At 36.1% G+C, this 26,833-nt stretch overlaps 1 protein-coding gene and 1 pseudogene across 11 annotated transcripts in view; one reads left to right on the top strand and one right to left on the bottom strand.

Moving 5' to 3' along the window:
• Positions 1 to 26,833, top strand: part of HERC1 (HECT and RLD domain containing E3 ubiquitin protein ligase family member 1) — a 184,473-nt gene that overhangs the window by 29,803 nt on the left and 127,837 nt on the right. For 9 of the 11 annotated variants that reach the window (XM_046007752.1, XM_046007762.1, XM_046007761.1 and 6 more), the window contains 4 exons: positions 13,851 to 14,806; positions 19,892 to 19,987; positions 23,461 to 23,655; positions 24,707 to 25,018. In XM_046007752.1, the coding sequence (XP_045863708.1) occupies positions 13,877 to 14,806; positions 19,892 to 19,987; positions 23,461 to 23,655; positions 24,707 to 25,018 (1,533 nt within the window). In that variant the 5' untranslated portion in view covers positions 13,851 to 13,876. Of the gene's footprint in view, positions 1 to 544; positions 563 to 1,711; positions 1,728 to 13,850; positions 14,807 to 19,891; positions 19,988 to 23,460; positions 23,656 to 24,706; positions 25,019 to 26,833 lie in introns of those variants that run through there. The other 2 variants (XM_046007754.1, XM_046007755.1) reach the window with 2 other exon arrangements.
• Positions 8,307 to 8,592, bottom strand: LOC123943470 (annotated as a pseudogene).

The raw sequence follows: 26,833 nt of genomic DNA, 5'->3' as shown, positions 1-26,833 counted from the left end.
TGATATTGTGTGTGTGTTTGACTTTCTTTCCTGCTACTTTGCGGAATTCATTTATGAGTTCTAACTTTTGTATGTGTGTTTGTGTGTGTACACTTATTGGAGTTTTTCACAAGTAAGCCCTCTGTAAACAGAGACAACTTTATTTCTTTTCTTCTACTTTGGATGCCCTTTGTTTATTTTTCGTGCCTAACTAGTCTGATTAGAACTAGTACTGTGTCAGATGGAAGTGGCAAAAGTAGACATCCTTGCTTTTGTTCTCAATCTAGAGTAAAAGCTTTCGCCATTGAATATGAGGTTTGCTGTGGGTTTCATATATGGCTTTTATTATGTTGAGGTAGTTTCCTTCTGTTCCTAGTTTGTTGTTTCTCCCATGAAAAGGTGTTGAATTTCATCAAATGCTTTTTCTGAATCAATTGAGGTGAACTTGTGGTTTGTTTTCCCTTCATTTGGTTTCACAGAATCTTGAGCCAGACTTAGGAATAGCTCCTGAAACTTGCCCTCAGAAATTCTCGGACCCCTTGCTTCTCTGCATTTTTAGTCTTGCTTGTGGCTACTTGTGAATGTAAGTACTTACTATCATTTTCTACTATTTTGTTGTTTCATTATCTTCCATCTCCTGTCATCTCTCAAATTCTATATTCTTTGCTTTCAAAGTCCCTAGTTTCTCATTAATCTGACCTCTGTTGCTACCCGTGGAGATTGTAATAACTTTCAAGGGCTTTCTGTATCATTGCCTTGTTTGGATACTTGCAGCAAGGAACAATATTATACTTACAATTTTGACACATTAAGTTCTACATTTTTTTGGTTCTTCCACACTTCTAGACTTTAGTTCTATCCTTTTACACTTGAGATTGGGGGCTAGGTATAGATATTATATGAATAGTAATTATATCTGTGGTTGGAGATAATAATGGTAATGATAATAGCCACCATTTCCCAAAGATTAATATATCAGAACTGAACTGAAGAGAAAGGTATGTAGAAGTTTGTTTCTGTTGAATTACAGTTTATAATTTAGTTGTACAACTCCTAAATTGAGTTTTAGTCCATCATCGACTGATTTGAAGTTAACTTGTCTGAAAGTTACTCTTTTATTAGTTACTATTATTTAAAAATACAAATTAGTTGTAATTAGTTAATTTAACAAACACTGTAATATATTAGGCTGCATGGTAGGGACCCCACCCAGGGAAATGCATTATCTATTAGGGTTAGAGTAAAAAAAAACTCTGATTAATTATAGGTTAGAGTGAGAGGTATCCTATTAGAGAAGTAGAAAGCCTAATTTTCAAGTTCCTTGCATGGGAGAGGGTGGAAGAAGAGCAACTGGAAAGTACCTGAATTCCTGAGTATAAGGAGGTGGTTGCTGGTATAAAGCAATTGGACTTTACATGGTAAGCCAGTAGCATTTTGAGGGTTCAAACAAGAGCATAACAGATTTGTAGAAAGATGAAGGATGAACAGGAGTTGGGGAGAACCTGGTATCAGAGAGCTGGATAAGGAAGCTACTATAATGGGTCAGCATAGAGAGAATTTTCAATTAGATGTGCAGTTATGACTCTAATTCCCCTTTTGATATGTGTGTTTTATACAAAACCAGGCAGTTCTTGAACACCATACGATTGGACCTGCAATTTAACTCAATATGATGCTGTCTACTTGGAGATAGGTTCACGTCCCACAGGTTAAGGATTCAGTCCTTGAAGACGACTGCCACCTATGTTGTGAGTGTTAGATTGTTACCTGTACTTCTGACCAACTGGCTGTAGAGTGAGGGTTCCAGTGACCCCTCTTTGGGTTTGGTTAATTTGCTAGAAGGGCTCACAGAACTCAGAGAAACGTTATGCTTCCTAGATTACCAGTTTATTATGAAAGGATATAACTCAGGAATAGCTAGATGGAAGAGATGTGTGGGGCAAGGTATGGGGGAAGAGAGAGACTATAGAGCTTCCATGCCCTTTTGGAGCACGACACTCTCGAGTCTCTATGTGTTCACCAACCTGGGAGCTCTCCATACCGTGTTTTGTTTTTTTTTTTTTTTTTTAAAGAAAAAATTTTTTTTTTTTTAAAGATTTTATTTATTTATTTGACAGAGAGACCACAAGTAGGCAGAGAGGCAGGCAGAGAGAGAGAGGAGGAAGCAGGCTCCCTGCGGAGCAGAGAGCCCGATGCGGGGCTCGATCCCAGGACCCTGAGATCATGACCTGAGCCGAAGGCAGCGGCTTAATCCACTGAGCCACCCAGGCGCCCCCATACCGTGTTTTTTAAAGATTTTTCTTTTTAAGTAATCTCTGCATGCAACATGGGGTTTAAACTCACAACCCAGAGATCAGGAGTTGCACACTCCATTGACTGAGCCAGCCAAGGCCCCCACCACTTTTTTGTGTGTGTTTGGAGATTGCATTACAAAGCACAGTTGATTAAATCATTGGCCATTGGTGGTTGAAGTAAGTTGAAGTAAGTCAGTCTTCAGTTCCTCTCCCCTCCCCAGAGACCAGGGGGTGGGACTGAAAGTTCCTACCTTCTAGCCACAATGATTGGCTTCATTGGACACTAGCCCCATCCTCAGATGTTTTCCAAAAGTCACTTAATTAATGTAGCAAAAGACACCTTTATTACTCTCATCACAGAAAATTCCAAGGGTTTTAGGAGCTTTCTGCTAGGAATGGGGACAACCACCAAATAAATATATATTTCTTAGTATAAATCACAATGTCACAGCTGTCATCCTTAGGCACTGAATACAAAGGTGAAGATGGGGGTGGCAATATCACATTTCTCCAAAAGAAATTCTTTGGTGGGGTAGGTTGGGGTTGGGGAGCTGGGGGTGTATATTTTGACAAGTTTTTGCCCTTGATTCTTACTCACATCTACCCTGCATGTAGAATTAACTTTTCAGGGGAGTGATACTATGGGGCCATGGAAATAGTGCTGGACTTCAGACTCTGGAGACTTATGCTTAATCCTGATTCTTACGTTCACCTTTTGTGTGATCTTGTCAAATGATGTAAACCCCCCACCCCAGTTTTTGAAGATCTAATTGTGGATCTAATATGCGGATAAGAGCACTGAAATAGGACTAAATTCAGTAGTTTCTAATGTAAATTTTTTTCATTTTAAAAATTAGATTAGAATGTAAAATTCACAAGCCTTTACTGTGTACCTGTTAAATTTGAGATATTTTAGTTGTCATAAAAACCATGAGAGTAACAACATGAAACAAATATTTAATTTTTAAAAAATTAAATAATTTGGGGGCACCTGGCTGGCTTAGTCCTAAGAGCATATGTCTCTTGACCTCGGGGTTGTGAGTTGGAACCCCACATGGGGTATAGAGATTATTTAAATAAGTAAAACTTAAAAAAAAAATGAAACAATTTTGATGATAGTGTAGCCTAGTATAGAGTTTGTATTCTTTCCAGAAGTGGGTAGACTGTAGTAAGATCCAAATTTGTATGTTATTAAACATTTGGGTTTTATTTTGGGGGAAGGTTATTTTAAATATAAAGGTCCATAGTATTTTAAACTTTTTTTTTATTTTAAAAGATTTTATTTATTTATTTAACAAAGAGAGAGAGAGAGAGGCAGAGGGGGAGAGGGAAGCAGGCTCCCTGCTGAGCAGAGAGCCCGATGTGGGGCTCTATCCTAGGACCCTGAGATCATGACCTGAGCCGAAGGCAGAGGCTTAACCCACTGAGCCACCCAGGCACCCCAAGGTTCATAGTATTTTGGAACTGGAAAGAACTTTGGAGATTATTTCCTTTGAGTCCCTTATTTTTTAGATGAGCCCTCAGGGAGTAAGCTGTTTTGCCAAGGTCATTTCTTAGGTGTTAGTGTCTTAATTTCCTGATTCCATTCTAATTTTTATTGAATCATGCTTATCTTGTTTGTAGCTAGGGTAGGAAGTTGATAAACTAGCTTAAGACTTAAGATTTGAAAATGTTAGTGGATTGAATATGAAGATATAAACTTTGTGAATCTACTATATATAGTCTTGGAGTTTCAGGGAAAATGAAAAAAATTAAATCATTTATCAATTATACCTTGCCCCAACTGGACAGTTGCTTATAATAAAACTATAACAAAAGTTGATTAAATCAACAAGTTTGCTTTGTTTTTGAACAGTTGTAGGACATCAGCACTGGAGATTATATAGCTAGTAGATAATATAGCTTTGAAATAGATTTTTGGAAAACTAGCTTTTTGTATAATACTGTATGTATTGTATTTGAAGAAATAACTTTATTTTGTGTCTCAGAGAGAAAATTAATGTCTTCTAATCTTGTATATTTAGAGAGGATTTGCTGGTTGTAGCTAATGTGAATGATTACAGCTTGAAAAATTCAGACATTTTAGTTGATACTAGTTTATTGGTGGCTTAACACTGAAGGAACCAGAATTGGTAATTTGAATACTCTTATGAATTGTTTTTTATTCTTTTATTTGCCTGCAACATAATGTATTAAAAAGGGAAAAATAGGTTTTATCTAGTAATTCAAAAGTTTCATTGAAAATGTTTTAGTCTTATGCAGTATCCTATTTGAACCTTTCTCCACTGATCAGATTTTTTTGTAAAACATCATCCCCTTATCTTTGGCAACTCTTGCTCTCATGATTCATCTTTCTGTTTTACAGAACACATCATTAGAATATACCCAGAGGTTATGTTTGTGATATTTATGTACAATACATATATATATGCAAAATGACAAATTGTAAGTTAAACTATCTCACAGTGTCTGAGGTAGCAGGCTGAGGAATATATCAGCTCTAGGGTATTTGTCCTGTAACTGCAGATTTCTCTATGCCTGAGAAAGGATAAAAAATACTGTTAAACTGGTATTATTTGATTTTTGTTTTCCAAACCTATGTTAAAGTTAGAAACAAGACAGATAAAATTAATCCTTCAAAAAGAGAAATTTGTAGGGTTTTTTTGTTAAAATGCTTTTTGTAAAAACAAGCCTAGTACAAAGTAAAACAATAATGGGTTAGTGATGATAAATTTTGACTATATTGTAATTGAAAACAATATGATCATATCAACCTTTTTGTTTTAGTTTTTTTTGAGAAAAATTTAATCCTGAAGAGAAGTACAAGAATAAAAAAGGACTCTCCTGTGTTGTCTTCTGTTGTTTAACAGTGCTAAAATTTCATCAAGTTTGTGTAATCATCTTAAAAATAAAAGAATGGAAGCATACACAGAGTTGATGTCCTGTTTGGCACCTGCTATCTCCCCCTAGGCAATCACTGTCATGAGTTTGGGGGTCTGTCCTTAAAATCTCTTTAAAAGATTTTATTTATTTATTTATTTATTTGAAGTGGGGAGGGACAGAGGGAGAGGGAAAGAATCTCCAGCAGACTGTACGGAGGGTGGAGCCTGGTGTAAAGCTCAGTCTCAGAACCCTGAGATCATGACCTGAGTCTAAATCAGGAGTCAGACACTTAAGTGACTGAGCCACCCATGTACCCTTGTCCTTCTAAACTTAAAAAAAAAATACTTTTATATACATCTTCACATACATCTACAATCTATATATGTATAAATATATTTTTTAAGATTTTTTTTTTTAAGATTTTATTTTTAAATAATCTCTATACCCATCTGGAACTTGCACTTAGAACTCACTCTGAGATTGAGAGTTGCATGCTCCACTGACTGAGCCCGCCAGGCACCCCTACAACCAATACTTGGTAGAGATACCAATAAGGAACAAAATAATAATGATCATAATAGCAGTTTACATTTATTGAGTGTGTACTATGTTCCAGGCAATGATTCTAAAAACTCTATGTGTTATCTCATTTAACCCTCATGATAACCATAGAGGGTTCTCTCTGTTGTTCTCTAATTCATAGATAAGCACTTTGAGCCATGGAGAAATTGAGGAACTTAGCCTTGGTCAATAGATCAGAAGTGATACAGCCTAGATTCAAACCTAGACAGTGTGGCAGACTTTGGTGCTTTTACTTTTTCACTTTATTATTATTTTTTTTTTATGTTTAAGCAGTCTCTATACCACCATGAGGCTTGAACTTATAACCCTGAGATCAAGTGTTGTATACTATACCTATTGAGCAGCGAGTCACCCCTGGTGCTTTTATTTTTAATTTATGAAGTATAACTCCTCTAGTAATGTTTTTTGGTATTTCTTAAACACTATAACTTGTTTTGAAAATTAGAAAATTTTATTAGTTTGTTGAATTGCATGTGTTAACTTTTTTATGGTATAAAGTTTATAATTTGGCATCATCTGAACATACCACGTTTTAGTTATCTCTTCCCTATTGATGAATGTTTAGGTTTCTCCCTGTTATATAATGAAAATTCTTAAACATGTGTCCTTGTACACAGTGGAATGTGGTATATTTGCATTCATTAGTTTTAATGCCTTTATCATATGCTAACATTCATCATATACTAACTTTTTATATGTACTTACATCTCCTGGATGCTCAGTTCTTTTCTTCATATTTTCTAATATACTATGTTCGTGTGTCAGAACCACATTTGGTTATTCTAGCACTATAATTTTTTTTCAAAGATTTTGCTTATTTATTTGACAGAGAGAGAGATCACAAGTAGGCAGAGAGGCAGGCAGAGAGAGAGGGGGAAGCAGGCTCCCTGCTGAGCAGAGATCCTGATTCGGGGCTTGATCCCAGGACCCGAGATCATGACCTGAGCTGAAGGCAGAGGCTTTAACCCACTGTGCCACCCAGGTGCCCCTATTCTAGCACTGTCATTTTTAATATATGGTAAGCCAGGACCTTTCTCAGTTTTCAGTTTATTTTTTCAGAGATCTGTCTTTCTCTCCCCCTTTCTTTTTTTTTCCTTTTTTTTTTTTTCTTTTTTCAATTCCTGTGTATTTACTTTTACAGATAATTTTAAACACTTTATCAAGTTTTAGATTTTAGGGTGACTTTGGTTGATATTGAATTAATTTTATATGTTAATTGACCATCTAAAATATGGATTCTTCCAAATAAGAGCATTGCATAAGCTCTCCATTTATTAAAAGAATCTCTTTTGTTCTGCAGTAGAATTTTATGTATTTATTAATAAATTTTTTGCACTTTTCTTGTTCAGTTTATTACTGGATATTTTATATTTGTTACAACTCCATAATTATTTTCTTGTTATATATTATATAATTCCTGGTTATTGTAGTTATTTAAAGATACTTTTGATTTTTTTATTCTTGTAACTGTTCTTAATAGAATTTAGTCACATTTATAGTGGTGTATACTTACAAAAGATATTTAAGACTGGTTAGTAATTTAGGCTTCTCTTGGGTTTTCCTTTAAAATTGAGAATAGGGAACTAATCCTGAGTTAATAAAGAATATTTTCTGGATGGGGGTGCCTAGGTGGCTTAGTTTGTTAAGTGTCTGACTCTTGATTTTGGCTCAGGTCATGACCTGATCTTGGGATTGTTGGATTGAGCCCCACCTCAGGCTCTGTGCTGAGCAGGGAGCCTGCTTAAGATTCTCTCTTTCCTTTTGCCCTTCTCACTCCCCCTCTCATGTGCTGTCTCACTCTCTCTTTCCAAAAAAAAAAAATATATATATATATATATATATATATATATGTATGTGTATATATACATATACATATATATTTCTGGGTATGCTGATTGTAAAATCAGAAGGTACACTGACATCAATTCCATAAATAGCAAATATGAATGCAACTTATTTAAGCCTATTGGTTTATATTTTTATTTTTTTTAAGATTTTATTTATTTATTTGAGAGAGGAGAGAGCACAAGCAGGGAGGAGGGTGAGAGGGAGAAGTAGGGTCCCCGCTGAGCAGGGAGCCGCATGTGGGGCTCAATCCCAGGACCCTGGGATCATGACCTGAGGCAGAGGCAGATGCCTTAACTGACTGAGCCACCCAGGCGCTCTGGTTTACATTATTAAAGAATACTCTTGTTTCTTTAAAGTTAAGTACTATAAATGATTCTTTAAAGTCTATTTTGGAAATAATATACCTAGTCCAACTTATTGGGGGCTCGGGGATGAGTTAATGTAACCATCCAATGTAGAGTCTGATTTAGAGTTAAAATCAAATTGAATTGCAAAAAAGTTACAATCACAGGTAGCATGATCAATCCCTTAGATAATACAACTTCCAAACCTCTCATCCAGGTTACCCTCATTTTTGCTTTCACTTACATATACCTTTCTTTTAAGGAAGAACAAAATTTGAAATTTTGCCCAAATTCTGAGTCATAGTTTATATAGCACTGAATGATAATAGCTTTGGCATTTGATATTATAAAGTCACTTTCATTGCAGATATGTTCTTTATTCTGGATCAGGATGAGGTAATAGGGCAAGAATAAGATTCTCATGTAGAGTCTTGAGTTTTGAAGTGTCCAGATGAATGTGTATGTGCCTGCTGCAATGTGCTGGTGCTCAGCACGCTCCCAGAAGTCCTTACTGAGGGTCTCTGAGAGTGTAGTGCTAGCACTAGGATGATTTGTTGAGGATTGGTTCTGCTTTAGTAACTTTCTATCCTTTTTCTAGTTCTGCCAAGATTGCAACTTCTATTTCTGTTTTGAAAACTTTGTCCTGAAGGGTTTGCAGCCATCTTCCTATTTTCTGTTTCAGCTGTGTTCAGGGCAGTTGGTGAGCATGGTCATGAGAGTGTGGGACCACCCCACAGTTGGATCATGACTCTCCAAAGGGGATGTGACTACTTAGAGCTAGATACTTTTGAGTTTTGATGTAATCAACTACCTCACTATGATAACAATTTCTAGAATACTATATAATACTTATTTTTTTGTTCAATTGCACTATTGATAAAAGCGGTAAAAGTGGGCACTTGTATTTGACTCTAGGAACCAGTGCTGCCAGTGTTTTTCTTCTGTTTTGTGATATAAAATTTTTAATAATTTAAAAAGGAAACCTTTATTCGTGGCTTATTATTAGATGTTTATTAGGAATGGATGTTGTATTTTTTCAGCTTTTTTTAACATCTCACAGTAAACATGGATTTTGTTAATGATAATATATTTGCTGTTACTCCATCATTATATTCCTCATATAAACCCTTCAACATGTCACATGTTAACCTTTTAATATACAGTTCCATTTTGCTTGCTAATATTTTAGTTGTGGACTTTTATAACTACCTTTATAGGGCAGCATTATAATTGTATTTTTTGTGCTTTGTTGAGTTTTGATATTACTTTATTGGCTACTTAAGAAGAGCAAAGACTCTTTCCTCAATGCCCTGAGACATTTACAGTAGTTTTAAAAATTGTCTGTTTCCTGAAGGCATAAAAAGATTTCTTTCTTCAAACATCCACAGCTTGATTTTTGTTGTTAGTTTGTTTAAACCTCATTACTGATATATTTCACTAGTATCCTAACCATGTTATTCTCTAATTCACTGTAAATTACTAGCCAGTTGGTTTCTTCAAATGCAGCCTTCATTAAGGACTTATGAAATACCAGACACTGTGCTAGGTTCATTGTGGAATTTTCATCTTCCATATTATCAGTTTTGTCTCATTGTAGATTATAGAACTAAAAGGGAAGTTATTGGCTCATTAAATTTTTTCTCACATTCTAAACTCAGGTTCTTTTTCTTACGATTTCATATGAACATTTTTATATTTTCTAGTTGTTCTGATTCATTTTTGTTTAAATACTCTGGACTTTCTTTCCTGAATTTCCCTGAATTCACAATTTGATGAATCTGGAATGGCATCTTATAATTTTTTTTTGATCCATCAAAGTCATTCTTGATGTATATTTGTTTGTATATTTCTTGTATATTTGTTGATTCTGTCTTCTTTTGGCAACACATCCAAGTTCATTTTGGTGAAGTACTTCCTGCCATGCTCATTTACTTTTTAAAAATAATTTATTGAGTCAGAATTCACATAACACATAATTAACCATTTTAAAGTGAATCATTATTTGTACTTAGTGCATTCACAGTATTGTGCAACCACCATCTCTGTCCAGTTCCAAAACATTTTTAATTACTCTAAAGTAAAACCCCTCCTACATTAAGCAGTAAGCAGTTTCTCCCTATTTTCCCACTAACTCCTGACCTTTTTTTTTTTTTGGTTTCTATTCATTTGCCAGTTCTGAACATTTCATATAAATAAAATCATACAGTGTGTGTGACCTGGCTTCTTCTGGGCTTCTTCACTTAGTGTGTTTACAAGGTTCAGTCATGTTATAGCATATATTAGTACTTCATTCCTTTTTATGGCCGAATAATATTCCATTGTATAAATAACAGAATATTTTGTTTATTCATCTGTTGTTGAATTTGATGATGGTGACATTTGTTTTTTACTTTTCTGTTATTATAAGTAATACTTTTATTGAATGGTCCTGTACACGTTTTCCTGTGTACATATATTTTCAGTTCTCTTGAGTTTAGACATAGTACTGGAATTGATGGGTCGCATGGTAACTTTTATGTTTAACTTTATGAGGAACAGGCAAACTTCCATTTCTGTCTTTCCATTCATATTTATAATGACTATGTTATGTTTTATCTTTTTCTTTCCTTGATTAGGTTAGCTGATCCCCCCCACTAAGAATCACCTCTGAAATTTAGATATGAATCCTATTGTTTTTTGTCTGTCTTATTCATCAGCTACTGCTATATTTATTATTCACTTTTTAAGCCTATTTTTTTCTAATACTGAATTGAATTATTCATTGAAGTCTTACTTAGAAATGAAGTATTTTAAGTCTTTGTAGATTTCTTTTGGTCAACTTTGGCTACATTTTGTTGATAAATAATGTTTTTTATTACTTTTCTAGAAATTGTGAAATCCTTTTTTTTCTTCCCCTTTTTGTTTAAAAAATTGTAGAAGAGCATTTCTAAAAATTTGACTTTTTCTTTGTTTTGGTTTCCTTTATTTAAAAATGGAGTTTTAAGATTTGGTTTGGTAACAAATGCACATATATGAAATTCAGAAGGTCATGCAGTGTAAAGTATCTTTCCTGTTGGATATCCAGAAGATATCCAAATGATCAATACATATAAAATGTTCAGATTTATTAGTAATCGGGAAAATTGAAATTAGTGCAACATCATATGCCTTTACAGCTATTAAACTTGCAAAATTAAAAAGAACAAAAATTACGTATGGGTTGCAGGAAGGGAGGTAAATAAGGTACTCTAATATCCTCCGCACAATGTGGTGTTTTTGTTTTTGTCTTTTTTAAAAAATGTGGGTCTTGAACTCACAACCCTGAGATCAAGAGTTGAGCTGATTTCAAGAGTTGGATGCTTAACTAATTGAGCCACCCAGGTTCCCCTCCCCTGCACAATGTTGAATAATTACTAAATGAAGTGGGAGGAGGCTTAGGTTTTGTTTTCCCCTTCCAAGTATATACTTTCTGAGTATCTTCCCAAGTATATACTTTCTGAATTATCTTCATTAGATATACTATCTAATGAAGATAATTAAGCATAGTAATGATAATCTTGAGAAGGGAAGTGTCATCAGATTTTATATTTAGAATTTAATAAGGCATATCAACAAATAGGAAACTCCTTTTTATTTTTTTTTAAAAGATTTTATTTATTTATTTGACAGAGAGGTCACAAGTAGGCAGAGAGGCAGACAGAGAGAGAGGGGAAAGCAGGCTCCCCGTCTAGCAGAGAGCCCGATGCGGGGCTCGATCCCAGGACCCTGGGACCATGACCGGAGCTGAAGGCAGAGGCCCTAACCCACCAAGCCACCCAGGCGCCCAGGGAACTTCTTTTAAATAAATAAATAAAATCTTTAAAAAAGAAAAAAAGATTATTCCCTGCCCTTAAAAAAAATTCTCAAATATATGGCCAAGTTGAAAGATTATTAAATGAATCAATATATACTCACCACTGAGATTCTGCCATTAGTCTTTTAATATTTTTGTTTTACTGCATACCTAGTCATATATATGGATATGTATAAAGATATATTACACATCAATGCATCTTATTTTTTGACCCATTACAAAATAAATTATAGTTATCAGTATACTTCTCCCCAAATATACTTCTATTTGCATATCAAATAGAATTCAGTATTTACTGAGGTAAAAGTCACATCCAGTGAAATGTAAAAATCTTAAATGTGTGTTAATTGAGTTTTGATAAATGCATATGCCAGGGTAATTCAATATTATCATCACCCTAGGAAGTTCCTTCATGTTCCTTCCCAGTTTATTCATGCTCTCACCTTCTAGGGGAAACCATATTTTTATTTGTCTTTTTATGGACATGTGTTTTCTTCTGGGTAAACCCCTAGGAAAAAAATGCTTGGGTTATTGAGTAGAGATTAGTTTTAGTTTTATAAGAAAACTATTAGTTTAGTTTTATAAGAAACTACCAGTGCTTGTTCCCATTCACAGTCCTGCAAATAATTTGTGAGACTTTTGGTTGCTCTGCATTCTTGCTAACATTTGGTGTTGTCAGTCTTTTTTTTTAAATTCTTTTTTTTTTTTTTTTAATTTATTTGACAGACAGAGATCACAGGTAGGCAGAGAGGTAGGCAAGGCCCGGGGTGGGGGAGCAGGCCCCTCCCGATGCGGGGCTCGATCCCAGGACCCTGAGATCATGACCTGAGCTGAAGGCAGAGGCTTTAACCCACTGAGCCACCCAGGCGCCCCTCTATTTGTGTTTTTAATGTGCATTTTCTGATGAATAATGATGTCGAGAACTTTTCTTGTACTTATTGACCATTCATATATCTGCAGTGAAGTTTTGTTCAGTCTTTTGACCACTTTGAAAATTAAATTTTCTTTTTATTACTGAGTTATAGGAGTTCTTTATGTACCTTGGATGCCAGTCCTTTGTGAGATCATGTTTTGTGACTATTTGATCCCATAGGACTTAGTTTTTAAGTATTTTTTTTTAATGTTCTGTTAGCCACTTCATAGTACATCATTAGTTTTTGATGTAGTGTTCAATGATTCATTAGAGTACTTTTTTAAAAAACAAATTCTTACATTGTATTTACTATGTGTTGGAAGACAGCAGTAAACAGAATATACAAAAACATTTCTGCCCTTTTGGAGTCACTGTGGTTCCTCCATATAGTCTTGGAGACTAGCAGGAAGGTTCCTTCAGTGATCCAAGAGATGATGGCTTGGGGTACGGTTTTAGCAATGAAGAGGGTGAGAACTGTTTGGATTCTGGATGTATTTGAAAGTAGCACTGACTAATTTGGAGTGTAAGAAGGAGGAATTAGTGGTGACTCTCAAGGTTTTTGGCCAAAGGAGCTAGAAGGATAGAGTTGCCACTTATTGACATAAGGAGGTCTATAGGAACAACAGATTTGGGTGGTCCTTGGTGGATTAGGAATTCAGTTTTGAGTATGTTAGATGCCTATTAGATATCTATATGGCAAAGTCAAGCGGGCAGTTGTATATATGAGTATGGAATTCGGGGGGAGGTCTGGGTTAAAGATAGGAATTTGGGGGTGATCAGCATGTAAAACCCACTGTTATACTGACAGTGGGACCAGAATCTGAAGGGAAAAGGTATGCAAATCTCTAATTTTATAATAAACTTTATGTGGGGTTAATTTTAGGTTTACACAAAAGTTGCAAAAATTATACAGTTCCCATATGTGTCCTTCACGCATTTTTCCTTAATAGCATCTTATAACTATAGTACATTTATGAAAGCTAAAATACTAACATTGGTACATTCCTGTTAATTGAAGTTCAGACTTTGTTTCACCAGTTTGAAATCGCTAATTATGAATGTAAGGTGGAGGTTCAGAAACATTTTGTGAATCACCTGTATAAGTTTTTAGTATATGTGCTGCTGAAGCGAGCACCTGTATAAGTTTTTGACTGCTTTTTCATCTCCCTTTGTAGAACTAATGGCTGAAGAGTAAACCAACATGGCAACTATGGTTCCACCAGTGAAACTGAAGTGGCTTGAACACCTCAACAGCTCCTGGATTACAGAGGATAGTGAATCTATTGCTACAAGAGAGGGAGTTGCTGTTCTGTATTCTAAACTGGTCAGCAATAAAGAAGTAGTACCTTTGCCCCAACAAGTTTTGTGCCTCAAAGGACCACAGTTGCCAGACTTTGAACGTGAGTCTCTTTCAAGTGATGAGCAGGACCACTATTTGGATGCCCTTCTTAGCAGCCAGCTAGCACTAGCGAAGATGGTATGTTCAGATTCCCCATTTGCTGGGGCACTTCGGAAACGACTCCTTGTACTCCAGCGTGTCTTTTATGCACTTTCTAATAAATACCATGACAAAGGCAAAGTGAAACAGCAGCAGCATTCCCCAGAGAGCAGCTCTGGTTCAGCAGATGTCCATTCTGTTAGTGAACGTCCCCGGTCAAGCACTGATGCACTTATAGAAATGGGTGTTCGAACTGGTCTAAGCTTATTATTTGCACTTCTGAGACAAAGCTGGATGATGCCCGTGTCAGGACCTGGTCTTAGTCTTTGCAACGACGTTATTCATACTGCAATTGAAGTTGTCAGCTCTTTGCCACCATTATCTTTAGCAAATGAAAGCAAGATTCCTCCGATGGGTTTGGACTGCTTATCACAAGTGACAACATTTCTTAAAGGAGTAACTATTCCCAATTCTGGTGCAGACACTTTAGGTCGCAGATTAGCTTCAGAGCTGCTACTTGGTTTAGCAGCTCAGCGAGGCTCTTTGCGGTATCTTCTTGAATGGATAGAAATGGCTTTGGGAGCTTCAGCAGTTGTAAATTCCATGGAGAAAAGCAAACTACTATCAAGCCAGGAAGGAATGATCAGCTTTGACTGCTTTATGACTATATTAATGCAGATGAGGCGTTCTTTGGTATGTACTATAAATTTGTCTTTAACTTAATCTGTAATAAACCATCTCATTCCTCTTTTGACTTCTTTTATTTACTGCTCCCCAGTACCAGGAGTTGGGAAGGAAGAGAGGTAACTTTTGTTGTGTGTCTACTACCAACCAGGTGCTTTATATGCACTGAGTCAATTATCATTGTGAGGTCGATATTATTTATCCTTATCTTAAGGATAAAAAAACTGTGGTAGTTATCCTAAATTTACACATCTATTTGGCAAAAGAACTGGAAGTAAAACATACACTAATTAAGTACTTATGGGACAGATGGCTGTGTTAACTAAAACTAATTCTTACAACCCCAAGTCTGTATGCAAAGCCCATGTTTTTCTGACTACTGTATGTGGCTTTTACTGTATTTGTGTTAAGTTGATTTTTCCCGTGAAGGCCTACCTTGAAGTTTATAAACTATAGTAAGGAAGTAGTAAAATATAAGTTTATGTTGTTGGATTTCTACTTTTCTTTCCATTTACCTCTTTTATTCTGGGACAAACACACCTAGTGAGAAGGGGCCTCCCTCCATAGCCTCTGTGGTTATACCCTGTAATACAGCTCTTTATTGTGATGAGGTTACCCCAGAAAACTAGATTGCTTTCCACAGAGTTCTGGATCTATTCTGGGGAAGAATCTGGATATTTGATTTAGTTTAGCTCTCCTAAAGTCATCACAGGCCTATATTAGATTGAATTTAATTAAATCTCAGGTTGGCTTTAGGGGAAAGGAATGGTTATTAATTGAAATTTACGTTTATTATTCCTTCTTACACAGTAAGTGATAGAGTCTAATAGTCTTGGTCTCCAGAACCCACTTTTTTTTTTTTTAAAGATTTTATTTATTTATTTGACAGACAGAGATCTCCAGCAGGCAGAGAGTCAGACAGAGAGAGAGGAGGAAGCAGGCTCCTTGCTGAGCCAAGAGCCGATGCAGGGCTCGATCCCAGGACCCTGAGATCATGACCTGAACCGAAGGCAGAGGCTTTAACCCACTGAGCCACCCAGGCGCCTGAACCCACGTTTTTCATACTTTACAGTGTTGTCTGAGAAATCAGAAAATAGGTAAATCCTCTCCCAGTACTCTGGACTCCAACCCTGCCTTAAGTTTCTCTATCCTGAACAACTGGGACAAAGCTTACCCCAAGCTGAAAGTTAAAGGGAAAGACACATAACCATCAACTAAGTACCTGATGTAAGGCCTAACAAAAATGAGTTTAATCCTTTATTTTTATTTACTTGTGTGATTCTACCCTTCACTAATGATACACATGCAATAATGATCTTTGAATAGGAGTGCACAAAATACTCATTAACATATTTAAATAAAGAGAGGGGAATAATGTTAATGTATATCTCTGAATTCTGAAAGAATAAACAATAATAAAAACACCACTGGCCTTTGATGTCAGCAGGTGTTTATTTAACACTGTGTGCCAGATACTGTTTGGCACTGAGTTTAAAAGGTAAATGAGTGGCGCCTGGGTTGCTCAGTCAGTTTGGTGTCTGCCTTCAGCTCAGGTCATGATGCCAGGCTTCTGGGATTGAGCCCTGCATCGCATTGGGCTCTCTGCCTAGCGGGGAGCCTGCTTCTCCCTCTCCCTCTGCTTGCTGCTCCCCCTGGTTGTGCTTGTGCTAAGAAATATATAAAATCTTAAAACAAACACAAAAAACAAAAATGAAACGGTAAATGAGCTTTGTAGCATCCATGCCTTCAGCCAGCTCACAGTTTAAAGAAAGAGAGATACACAGACATTTCAAATAAATGATAATGGGCTTTAGTAGAGATCTGCAGTAGGAGGAGGTGGTGAGACACAGGAAGAGAACTGGAGGGAAGGGGCAGAAAATGTCTTGTGGAGGAATGATCCCTGAGCTTAGTTGAAAAGTAGAAAGTTTGCCTGCAAACATGGAAGTGTGTGAGTGTGGGGAGTTGGAGAAGTTTTTGGATGAGAGGACCAGAGTTCACAAGGTGACCAAAAGTTGTAGGAGAGCAACCCCCTGGATGGATGGATGGGTAGAATGGGATGAGGTGAAGGCAGGGCCATCTATCTCATACTGTGGGGTGTTGAGACTCGTTCCTGTAGGCAGCAGGGAGTCACTGAAGCAATTTTAAGTAGTGTAAAACCAGATAGCAAGAATATATGGAAATGTACTCCATCTAGTCTTATGTCCTTGTCAGAATATCTTAAAAAGACAAATGTGAAAAAAAAATAAAAGGTTTAACATTATTATTGATGGTAGGTGCTTAAGAGAGGGAGGTAATTAAATGACGACCTATGAAACCATGAATTTATGTTATTTTAATTTCCACTTATTTTTAGACCATTGAAATTCCTATGTTAACAGTTTATAAAGTTATGCATTTAATGTACTGTATTTTCCAAAATTTGGGGGGTTTTTTTTGTGCTTGCTTCGGCAGTACATATACAAAATTTTGTTTTTTAAAAATGCCTAGGTATAGTATTATTTTCTTTATGACATTAAGAATTCTGTGTACAGATTGGGTTATAGAGATATCATTAATCCTTACTGACTGTGGCAGCATAGTCTTACCTTTAACTACATTATCCTCTAACTTTATCCTTGAAGGCTGTGTTCCAGGACCCCAGTAGAAACCTGAAACTGCAGATAGTACCAAACCTTATATGTACTATGGTTTTCCCCATACGTATATGCCTCTGATAAAGTTTAATTTATAAATCAGGCACAGTAAGAGATTAACAGTGACAATAAAATAGAGCAATTACACCAATATACTGAATAAAAGTTATGTAAATGTCATTTCTCTTTCAAAATATCTTACTGTACTGCACTCACCCTTCTTATGATGTGAAATGATAAAATGCCGATGAGATGAAGATGAAGTGGGGTGAATGAATTGGCATTATGACCTAGTGTTAAGCTATTACTGACCTTCTGATTATATGTCAGAAAAAGGAGCACCTGCTTCTGGACTGCTATTGACCTTGGGTAGCTAAACCACACAAAGTGAAACTGGATTTGGGGGGTGGGGAGTACTGTATTGACTGTATTGGGCAGAACAGAAGTGAGTGATGGTGTTTGAAGGATGTTTTATTGGTTTGGTATTTTTAAATTTAGCAAGAATTTATTAAAGATTTCTTGTATTTTCTTTCTCTGTACATGTGATGCAAATTAATAATTACTGCTACCAGTTTTATTTTCTTAGTGTATATTAGAAACTGTGCTAAAGAATGTTTTGTACATAACTCTAATCTTCCCAATAGCCCTAAGTAATATCAGCATTATTCCTGTCTAAGAATAAGGAGACTTAGCCTTCATTCACATATCCAGTAAATGATGTGGCCTGGATTTAAACCCACGTCTGTCTGTCACTCAAAACTTTATGCAGTTTTCAACATTTCCTTCCACACTGTAGAAAAGCATGAAAAGGGGGATTATGATGGCTCTGGTACCAGCTCCTAGGATGGCATAGGCTATTGTTCCACATCTACTTTTGATTTGATGATCACTAGAGATGGCCTTTTAAATAATGGAGCCACAGATTACAATTGTTTTTCTCAAGTATTGCACAACTAGTTACGGAATTTGTAGAGTCTGTACCCCTGAGTATTTGCTGGTATGGCAATACCTTGTATGTCCAGTACTAGTTAATTTTGAACTCTTAGCTTCTGGTATCACTCCACACCTACACGTGGCTCTCTCTCTCTTTTTTTTTAATATTTTATTTATTTGACAGAGAGAAATCACAACTAGGCAGAGAGGCAGGCAGAGAGAGAGGAGGAAGCAGGCTCCCTGTGGAGCAGAGAGCCCGATGTGGGACTCGATCCCAGGACTCTGGGATCATGACCTGAGCCAAAAGCAGAGGCTCTAACCCACTGAGCCACCCAGGCGCCCTACACGTGGCTCTCTTTAGCCTTACTACTCAAAAAGTGAGCCTCAGATGGCAGCACTGGCATATCCTGGGAGCTTGTTGGAAATGCAGAACCTTAGGCCCCATCTATAATTACTGAATTGTAATCTGTATTTTAATAGTCTCTAGTTAATTTATGTCCACATTAAAATTTGAGAAACACAACCTTAAACATTTAAAAAGAAAAATTGATTTGGCAGTAGCAGGTTAGTACCTGATAACCTAGCCATGAATTAAATAGCCAACATATACATTTGTTTCATTTCTTCAGAATCATGTTAATTAAAATAGTTTGAACTGATAAAATCATATAATCTTAGAGTTAGATGGGATCTTATTGGCATCTAGCCCAACCTCCCTTCCATAGTAGAAGATAAACTTTTTTATGGTATATCTGCCAGTTTATCATTTAGAATATAAATATTTTTACAGTATAGTATCCATAAAAAAAGCCACTGATGAAAATTTCATGATTACAGGATTGCTAAATCAGAGAAGGAACTTGACATTTGTGATCTAAAGATTTAAGGATTTGGGAATTTGAAGGAGGAGTGAGATCAAGTTCACTTTCTGCTTTGTCATTTGTCAATGACAGAATGATTTCTGGTCACAGCCGTTGGCCGCTACTCTGGAGAGTCCCAGAACAGTGTTAGGATTCCTCATCTGTGATAGGAAAAAGATGCTTTGTTGTTAGATTAGTCAGGTAGCTACATGAACTGAATTGTGGGCCTTCAGTTTTACTGAAATTAAGAAGGGAGGAATGGACTTTCTGCTGCTCTGGTCAAGGTCATCATTCAAGCTGGCTATGTTCTACCTGCCTGTATCCTTAGGGACAGGTGGGCAAGGCCGCTCCAGGAGAGTAGAATATTTCCTGGGGGCTCGTTTGTTGGATATTGGCCACCCAAAGAACATGTAATTGGCAAAATTCTGCCTCCTTGTCTGTTTCTAGGCAAGCCCTGTGTTGAATAAACAGTCATTGAGGGATTGACACTTAATTTACTGTTTCACTCAATAGCTCCATCTTTTGTAACACTTCTGTATAAAAGTTGGTTTCATGACCTAATGTTAGGATTTGAGCTTAGCATGCATACTCACATATACAGTTTCTCAGATACTTCCATGTTATATTTAAGTGATTTTAATATGTATGTTTCTCTCCTGAAACTGTAGGGTTCATCTGCTGATCGGAGTCAGTGGAGGGAACCAACCAGAACATCTGATGGCTTATGCTCACTCTATGAGGCAGCTTTATGTCTCTTTGAAGAGGTATTGTAATAATCATGGCTTTTATATTTAAAATTACTTTGTATTAAAATGCTATAGCGTGAAAATAATTATTCAGTATTTGAAAAGGATGCAGAGGTAAGTAGCATCAGTGTTTGCCCCTAAAAGTGGAGCTGGGGTATCTGGCATCAGGAATGGGAAGGAGACATACTTTTCAATATATACCCTTTTATTCATTTTGAGCTTTGTATCATGTGTAGGTAACTTTAAAAAATTTTAAATAAAAAGAGATACAGAAAAACACATAAACGTCAGACTTAACGAATTGTTATAAAATAAATATCCTTCTAATCTGTACCCAGGTAAAGAAATAAAACTACCAACCACTCTGAGTGGCTCTTTCATGTCCTGGTCTTAACCCTTGTTCTCCTCCCATAAGCAGCCACTATCCTGACTTTTAGAGTAATCACTTCCTTGCATTTCTTTTATCATTGTGTCACCCAGGTGTGTATCTCTAGACACTATGGTGCAGTTTTGCCTATTTAAAAAAAAAAAAAAGATGTCTTTTAAATCTCTTGATCTGTAGGTTCCCCTCCATTTTTTTCTTTCCATCAGTGTTTTTGTTTAGAACTTGGGCTTTTTGCTGATTGATTACTTATAATGCAGTTCACTATTTTCTGCAAATTGGCAGATGGATCCAGAGGCTTAATCTGAGGATTGATTGGTTCTAGGTTTGATCCCCTTGGTGAGACTATACATGGTGGTGTGATCTTTATCAGTTTCCTTCTAGTTGTCTCTGTTATTATGGTATTAGCAACTCTTGATGTTTAATGATTAATTCATAGGTGGTTGGTTGCAAAATGTTGATATTTTAATTGTATCACTCCTCTTTTGTTCATTGGAATGTTTTTATAAAGTTGTTACCCTTATCAATTATTTGGTTACTCTGTTTCAGTTCATATAAGAAAGGCTGAATAAATGCTTGATTATGTCTATCCAATTTTTAAAAATTTAAACACTGATTTTATAAAGTAGTGTTCAGTTTAATGAATTGGTCTGTCATCCTCCAAAGGGGACCAGTTGATTTCATTTGAAAAATGTCATTAGGAACCCATAGACTTAAACCTGTTTGAGTTTTAACCCATTAAATTATTATCTGTAGTGGAGCTCATATTATTTCATCTTTGGCCAGTAGTCTTTTCGTCTCTTCAGGGTGGTTCCCAAGCTCTTTTTTTTTTTTTTTTTAAGAGATATTTATTTGAGAAAGAGAGAGTGTAAGCAGGGAGAAGTACAGACAGAGAGGAGAGAAAACTCAAGCAGAATCTCTGCTGAGTGCAGAGCCCCAGACAGGGCTCAATCCCACGACCCTCAGATGATGACTTGACCCGAAACGAGGAGTTGGATGCTCAACCAACTGAGCCACCCAGGTGTCCCCTAAGTTCTTTTGATATAGGCCTAATAATCTTTCATAGCTTTCTTGCTCTGTGACACATCAAATTATTCCAGACTCATCTGTCTGCATCTGCTTATATTTTGGAGTTATTGGAGGTACCTTGTCACCTAGTTTTGTTGTGAATGTTAAGTGTGGACTTTAAGTTTGGCCATGTAGTTGTTCTGTGTAGTGAATCAGGGTGTTTAGAAAATGGCATTGCTGCTGCTGTTATCTTCCTGGATTTCTGCCCTGCCCCGACTCCAGTTTTTACACACACATTTCTAAGCCCTATAAGTAATTTTTTTTTTTCTATCTTGCTCTTTTTTGGGGGAATGTGGAGTGGAGGAGAGCTGGGATTTATCATATAAAACTTATTATAGTAATAGATTTAGATTAAAAAATTCTGACACTCTTGGCCCACTACCCCCCTTTTGTCTCCAGCAAAATTTCAGATCTTTTATTAGGGACTGGCAGCCTTCACTTACATGTATTTTGTGTGTCCTCATAGCCATCCTTATGTTCACTGGGGAATGTTGAACACATATGTCATTCTGTTGTTTTGGATACTTTTAATGATTCTGACTAAAATTATTCTGTCCCCTTCTATTTAATGGGTTTTTGAAGATTGACTTTTGAAGGTATACCTTCTCCTGTTTTGGTTGAGCAAAAAAAAAAAAAAAAAACCAAAAACACTATAAGACAGACAAAAGAATCGACAACAGCTGCAGTCAGAGTTTATATATATATATATATTTAAGTACTCTCTTCGCCTAGCATGGGGTTCTGACTCACGACCCTACCAGAGTCATATGCTCTACTGACTGAGCCAGCCAGGTGCCCCAGAGTTAATATTTTTATTACGTAGAGTTCGTATAAGCCAGTTAAAAATCCATTAAGCCCTGCTAGGTAAATGGGCAAAAGTTAGTGGTAAACAAAGAAATAGAAAAACTTTAGTTCTGTTATAATGACAAAATGTCAAGTTAAATTAATGCATCCTCTTTGATTCCACTTAAGCCTTTGCAAAAAATTAAAAGCATAATATGTGTTATTGGTATGGATGCAGTGAGACTGGTACTCTTGTATAGACGTATTCCTTGTTAGGGCAATTTGGAATGGCCACCCTGGGGCCTATCATTTTGGCAGGGCTGTGGGGGGTGGCAGGTAGAGAAGTATGGTTTTTAAAAACGTATTATGAATAGCAACAGACTTTACCATTATATTCAACACAGATGGTGAATAAGCAATGATTTTTATTTTATGTGTACATAAAATGTACTGCTGGTGATATATAGTAGCACCGTTTTGGAAAGCAATTTGCTAGAGTATGTTTCAAAAATCATAAGATTGTTGTTGTTTTGGGATAGAGTAGCCTCATTTCTGAGCTTCTGTACTTAAGAAGTAATGAAAAAGGTAGTAACAACTATGTTCTTAAAAATGGCTTATGTAACAAAAGACTCTAAATGTCTTGTTTAAAAGAAAAGGGTTAAATAAACTGGGGTTTTTACATAGATGGAAAATTATCAGTTCATTCATGAAGATAAGTTAGCTGTGGAAAATTTTGTCTGACTTTTGTTCCATCACTTTTATATATCCACTGTGTTAACTATGTTAAAGAATGTGCACATGCAAAATTCTGGAAGAATGTAGGTAAAAAAGATAAATTCATTGTATTAAGGTTATAGGATTATCAATTTTTTTTAAAGTAAGTTTTCAAAAGTTCAAGCCTCACAACCCTGAGATCAAGAGTTGTGTGCTTTACTGACTGAGCCAGCTAGGTGCCCCTTCTACTTTGTTTTTTAAGGTGTTTTTACTTTTTCCTGTAATACTGTGTGTTCCATAATTACTAGTCAAAAAGTCTTGATTATGTGTCTCCTCCTCCTCATTTTTGCCTCCTTTATTAGTATCTTTTGCAGGAGTATGTCGTCTAGCCATCCATATTTAAAATTAGATGTATCCTTAAGTTATTTGAGCAGTTGAGAGTCTCAGAAATAAGGAAAATAAACAGTAATTTCAGACAACGTTTATGAAAATGTCTCCACTAAGAATGTCTTGCCTATTTATTGCGTATTTTCAATTTTAATAGGTTTGCAGAATGGCGTCTGATTACTCAAGAACATGTGCTAGCCCAGATAGCATTCAGACTGGTGATGCTCCCATTGTCTCAGAAACCTGTGAGGTTTATGTCTGGGGGAGCAACAGCAGCCATCAATTGGTGGAAGGCACGCAGGAGAAAATATTACAGCCCAAACTGGCTCCCAGTTTCTCTGATGCTCAGACTGTGAGTCCTCTACATATCTTACAAATTGGTAGATGGTTTGCTCTAAGTAGTGTTGAGTTTTTTTTTAAGTGAGTGAAGAGTCTCGTTTCTTTCTTTCTTTTTTTTTTTTTTTTAAGATTTTATTTATTTATTTGGCAGACAGAAATCACAGGTAGGCAGAGAGGCAGGCAGAGGGTTGGTGGGGGGGTGGGGGAAGCAGGCTCCCTGCTGAGCAGAGAGACTGATGCAGGGGCTCGATGCAGGGGGTGGGTGGGGGGGCTTGATCCCAGGACTTTGGGATCATGACCTGAGCCAAAGGCAGAGGCTAATTTAACCCACTGAGCCACCCAGGTGCCCCAAGAGTCTCGTTTCTTATCTGTATTGTTTCTGTAGCCATGCTGTATCACTTTTTTCATTTTAAGAAAAAAACCATTTTTAGTTCATTTCCCTAGCATGGTTTCCAAGTTTCAAAAAATTAAATAGGAGCTGGATTTTTGAAAAGAATTATGAATGACGACAGACTTACCATTATATTCAATGCAAATAGCAAATAGGACTAAGTAAAAACTGGAGTTTTTCTTTTGCCAGATTGGCATTTTATTTTCTTATTATTATCACTTTTTTACATTTGCAGTTACCTTTTAGCCAACCTAGAACTTTCTATTTTTTATTAGTTTCACTAAAACTTAGGTGTTTTTTTTTTAAATGAGTGTAAAATATATTTTATATAGTCCTTGCCATAATGGACTCGAAGGAATTTATAGGATAATTTTATTTCTTGCTCTTCATCCACCGATTATAAGATGAGGTAAAACATTTTACTTTGTTGTTTTATTGAATCATGGCTGGGTGGATATCCTGAAGAGAGAAAATACGCAGTAATTTATGCTCAACAATGAAGTCAACATGAGAAAACCATTAATAGTTTCCATAATTTTCTGTTTAATTTCTCTGTAGAATAGTGCCATATTCTGGTTTTAAAGACTTTGAACCTGTTTGATAAAACCAGCATTAAATATTATACTTTGAGTCTCACAGAAACATTTTATTTTACTGTTCTCTTTGCTTATAGATTGAAGCTGGACAATACTGCACTTTTGTTATTTCTACGGATGGCTCTGTCAGAGCTTGCGGTAAAGGCAGCTATGGGAGACTGGGCCTTGGAGATTCTAATAATCAGTCCACTTTAAAAAAGTTAACATTTGAACCTCACAGGTCCATTAAAAAGGTTTCATCTTCTAAAGGATCTGATGGTCACACCTTAGCTTTTACAACAGAAGGAGAAGTCTTCAGTTGGGGAGATGGTGACTATGGGAAACTGGGACATGGAAATAGTTCAACACAGAAATATCCCAAGCTTATTCAGGGCCCTCTGCAGGGAAAGGTATGTACTTTCTTTTTGTATTTAAAAATAATTAGATGCACTGCGCTGTAAGTGATGATATCTTTCAGATTTTGATGTATTCTTTCTAAAGTTACCCTCACCCCCAAATCCTTTTTATCCTTTAGATATTTGCTTTTGTGGTTTACAAAACACTTTCACATACATTACTTAATTTTAATTCTTATAACAACTTTGTTAAGATAGTTATTACTCTCATTTCACATGAGGAAACTGAGAATCATCCATTTCACAAATACTTCCAGATATTCTATCTGGAATATCTATCTTGACAGTGTATCCAGATACACTATCCAGATACACAAGATATTTCAGTATCTTCCAAATGCCAGGCAGTGTTTTAGGCATTAGACACATAGTAGTGAACAAAACACAAGATCCTTAGTCTCATGGAACTTTTAATCTGTAGTTAGAGATGAGTAAGCACGTAATTTTAAATAATAATAAAGAAAAAAATTGAGTAATGTATTAGATATTAACTTGTATGGGGTGTGATATTAGATAATGGGGTCATAAAGTTGGAGGAGGTGTCATTTTAATAGAAATAAGGCATTTAGAGTGGTTAACTCACTTGCTGAAGGTCACACAAATAATTAGCACCATTAGAAACTGAACCTAGATCTCCTTTTCTAATTTCTATTTTACCTTTCTTTAAAGAAGTGAAAGTATTTTCCTGAACTTATAGTTATATGCAGTTATGCAGGTTCCTCTATTTTAAGACTACATTCTTGCCACAGAAGTTTTGTTTTTTTTTTTAAAGATTTTATTTATTTATTTGACAGATCACAAGTAGGCAGAGAGGCAGGCAGAGAGAGTGAGAGGGAAGCAGGCTCCCTGCCGAGCAGAGAGCCCAATGTGGGACTCGATCCCAGGACCCTGAGATCATGACCTGAGCCGAAGGCAGCGGCCCAAACCACTGAGCCACCCAGGCGCCCAGAAGTTTTTTTTTTATATAAGACCTTTTCAAAGTTTAAATTTTTATATTATACCAGAGTTGCAAGTGGGACACTTTTCCTTCATGGGAGGTTGTCTGACAAGACTGTCTATCAAATGAATTTCACTTTATTATAACTTGTAGTATTTTAACTTGGACATCAACCCAAGCAGTGAGCTTTGGAATGTTTCACCTGACAACATCATGGGATACTTGATAAGATGCTGAATGTGGGGCTTTAAGGACATTTTCAGGAAAATACTAGTACTACTTTAAGTACCTTCTTTCTTCATTCCAATTCCTTAAACATTATATTCCTTTTAAAGTCCTATTTTTTGATGGGAACTTTGCTAATTAAATATAACTTAGTATGAATATCATAAAGGAAAAAGGTTCCAAAAAGTAAACTAATAACTTTTAGATAAAAATTTTAGTAATTTTTAGCATATTATCTAGAATGTATGTATTAGGTGTGCAGTGTGGTTTTTTTTTTTTTTTGGAAGATTTATTTGAGAGAGAGAGAGATGATGCATGAATGGGGGGGAGGGGTAGGTAGAGAAGCAGACTCCTCTATCTGAGCAGGGAGCTTGATACGGGGCTTGATCCCAGGACCCTGAGATCACTTAAGTGACTGAGCCATCCAGGTGCCACATGGTGCTCAGTATTTTTTGTTGAATCTAAATTTTGAATTTTCTCAAGTGAGTTCTAATTTTTGGAGATTGAAAAGATGCAGAGTAATTAGTATAGTTTTTTTTTTTTTCTGTTAAATCATTATTTTGATCAGTGGTAAAAGCTATGGGTCATTTCCCAATTATGTTGCTGTATACTGTTAATACATCAACTGTATAGCTAATTGAAGGGTA

Source organism: Meles meles, chromosome 6, assembly GCF_922984935.1.
Source record: "Meles meles chromosome 6, mMelMel3.1 paternal haplotype, whole genome shotgun sequence".
NCBI lineage: Eukaryota > Metazoa > Chordata > Mammalia > Carnivora > Mustelidae > Meles > Meles meles.
Note: the sequence above shows the minus strand (reverse complement) of the source record. Positions and strands in the feature narration are given on the sequence as shown.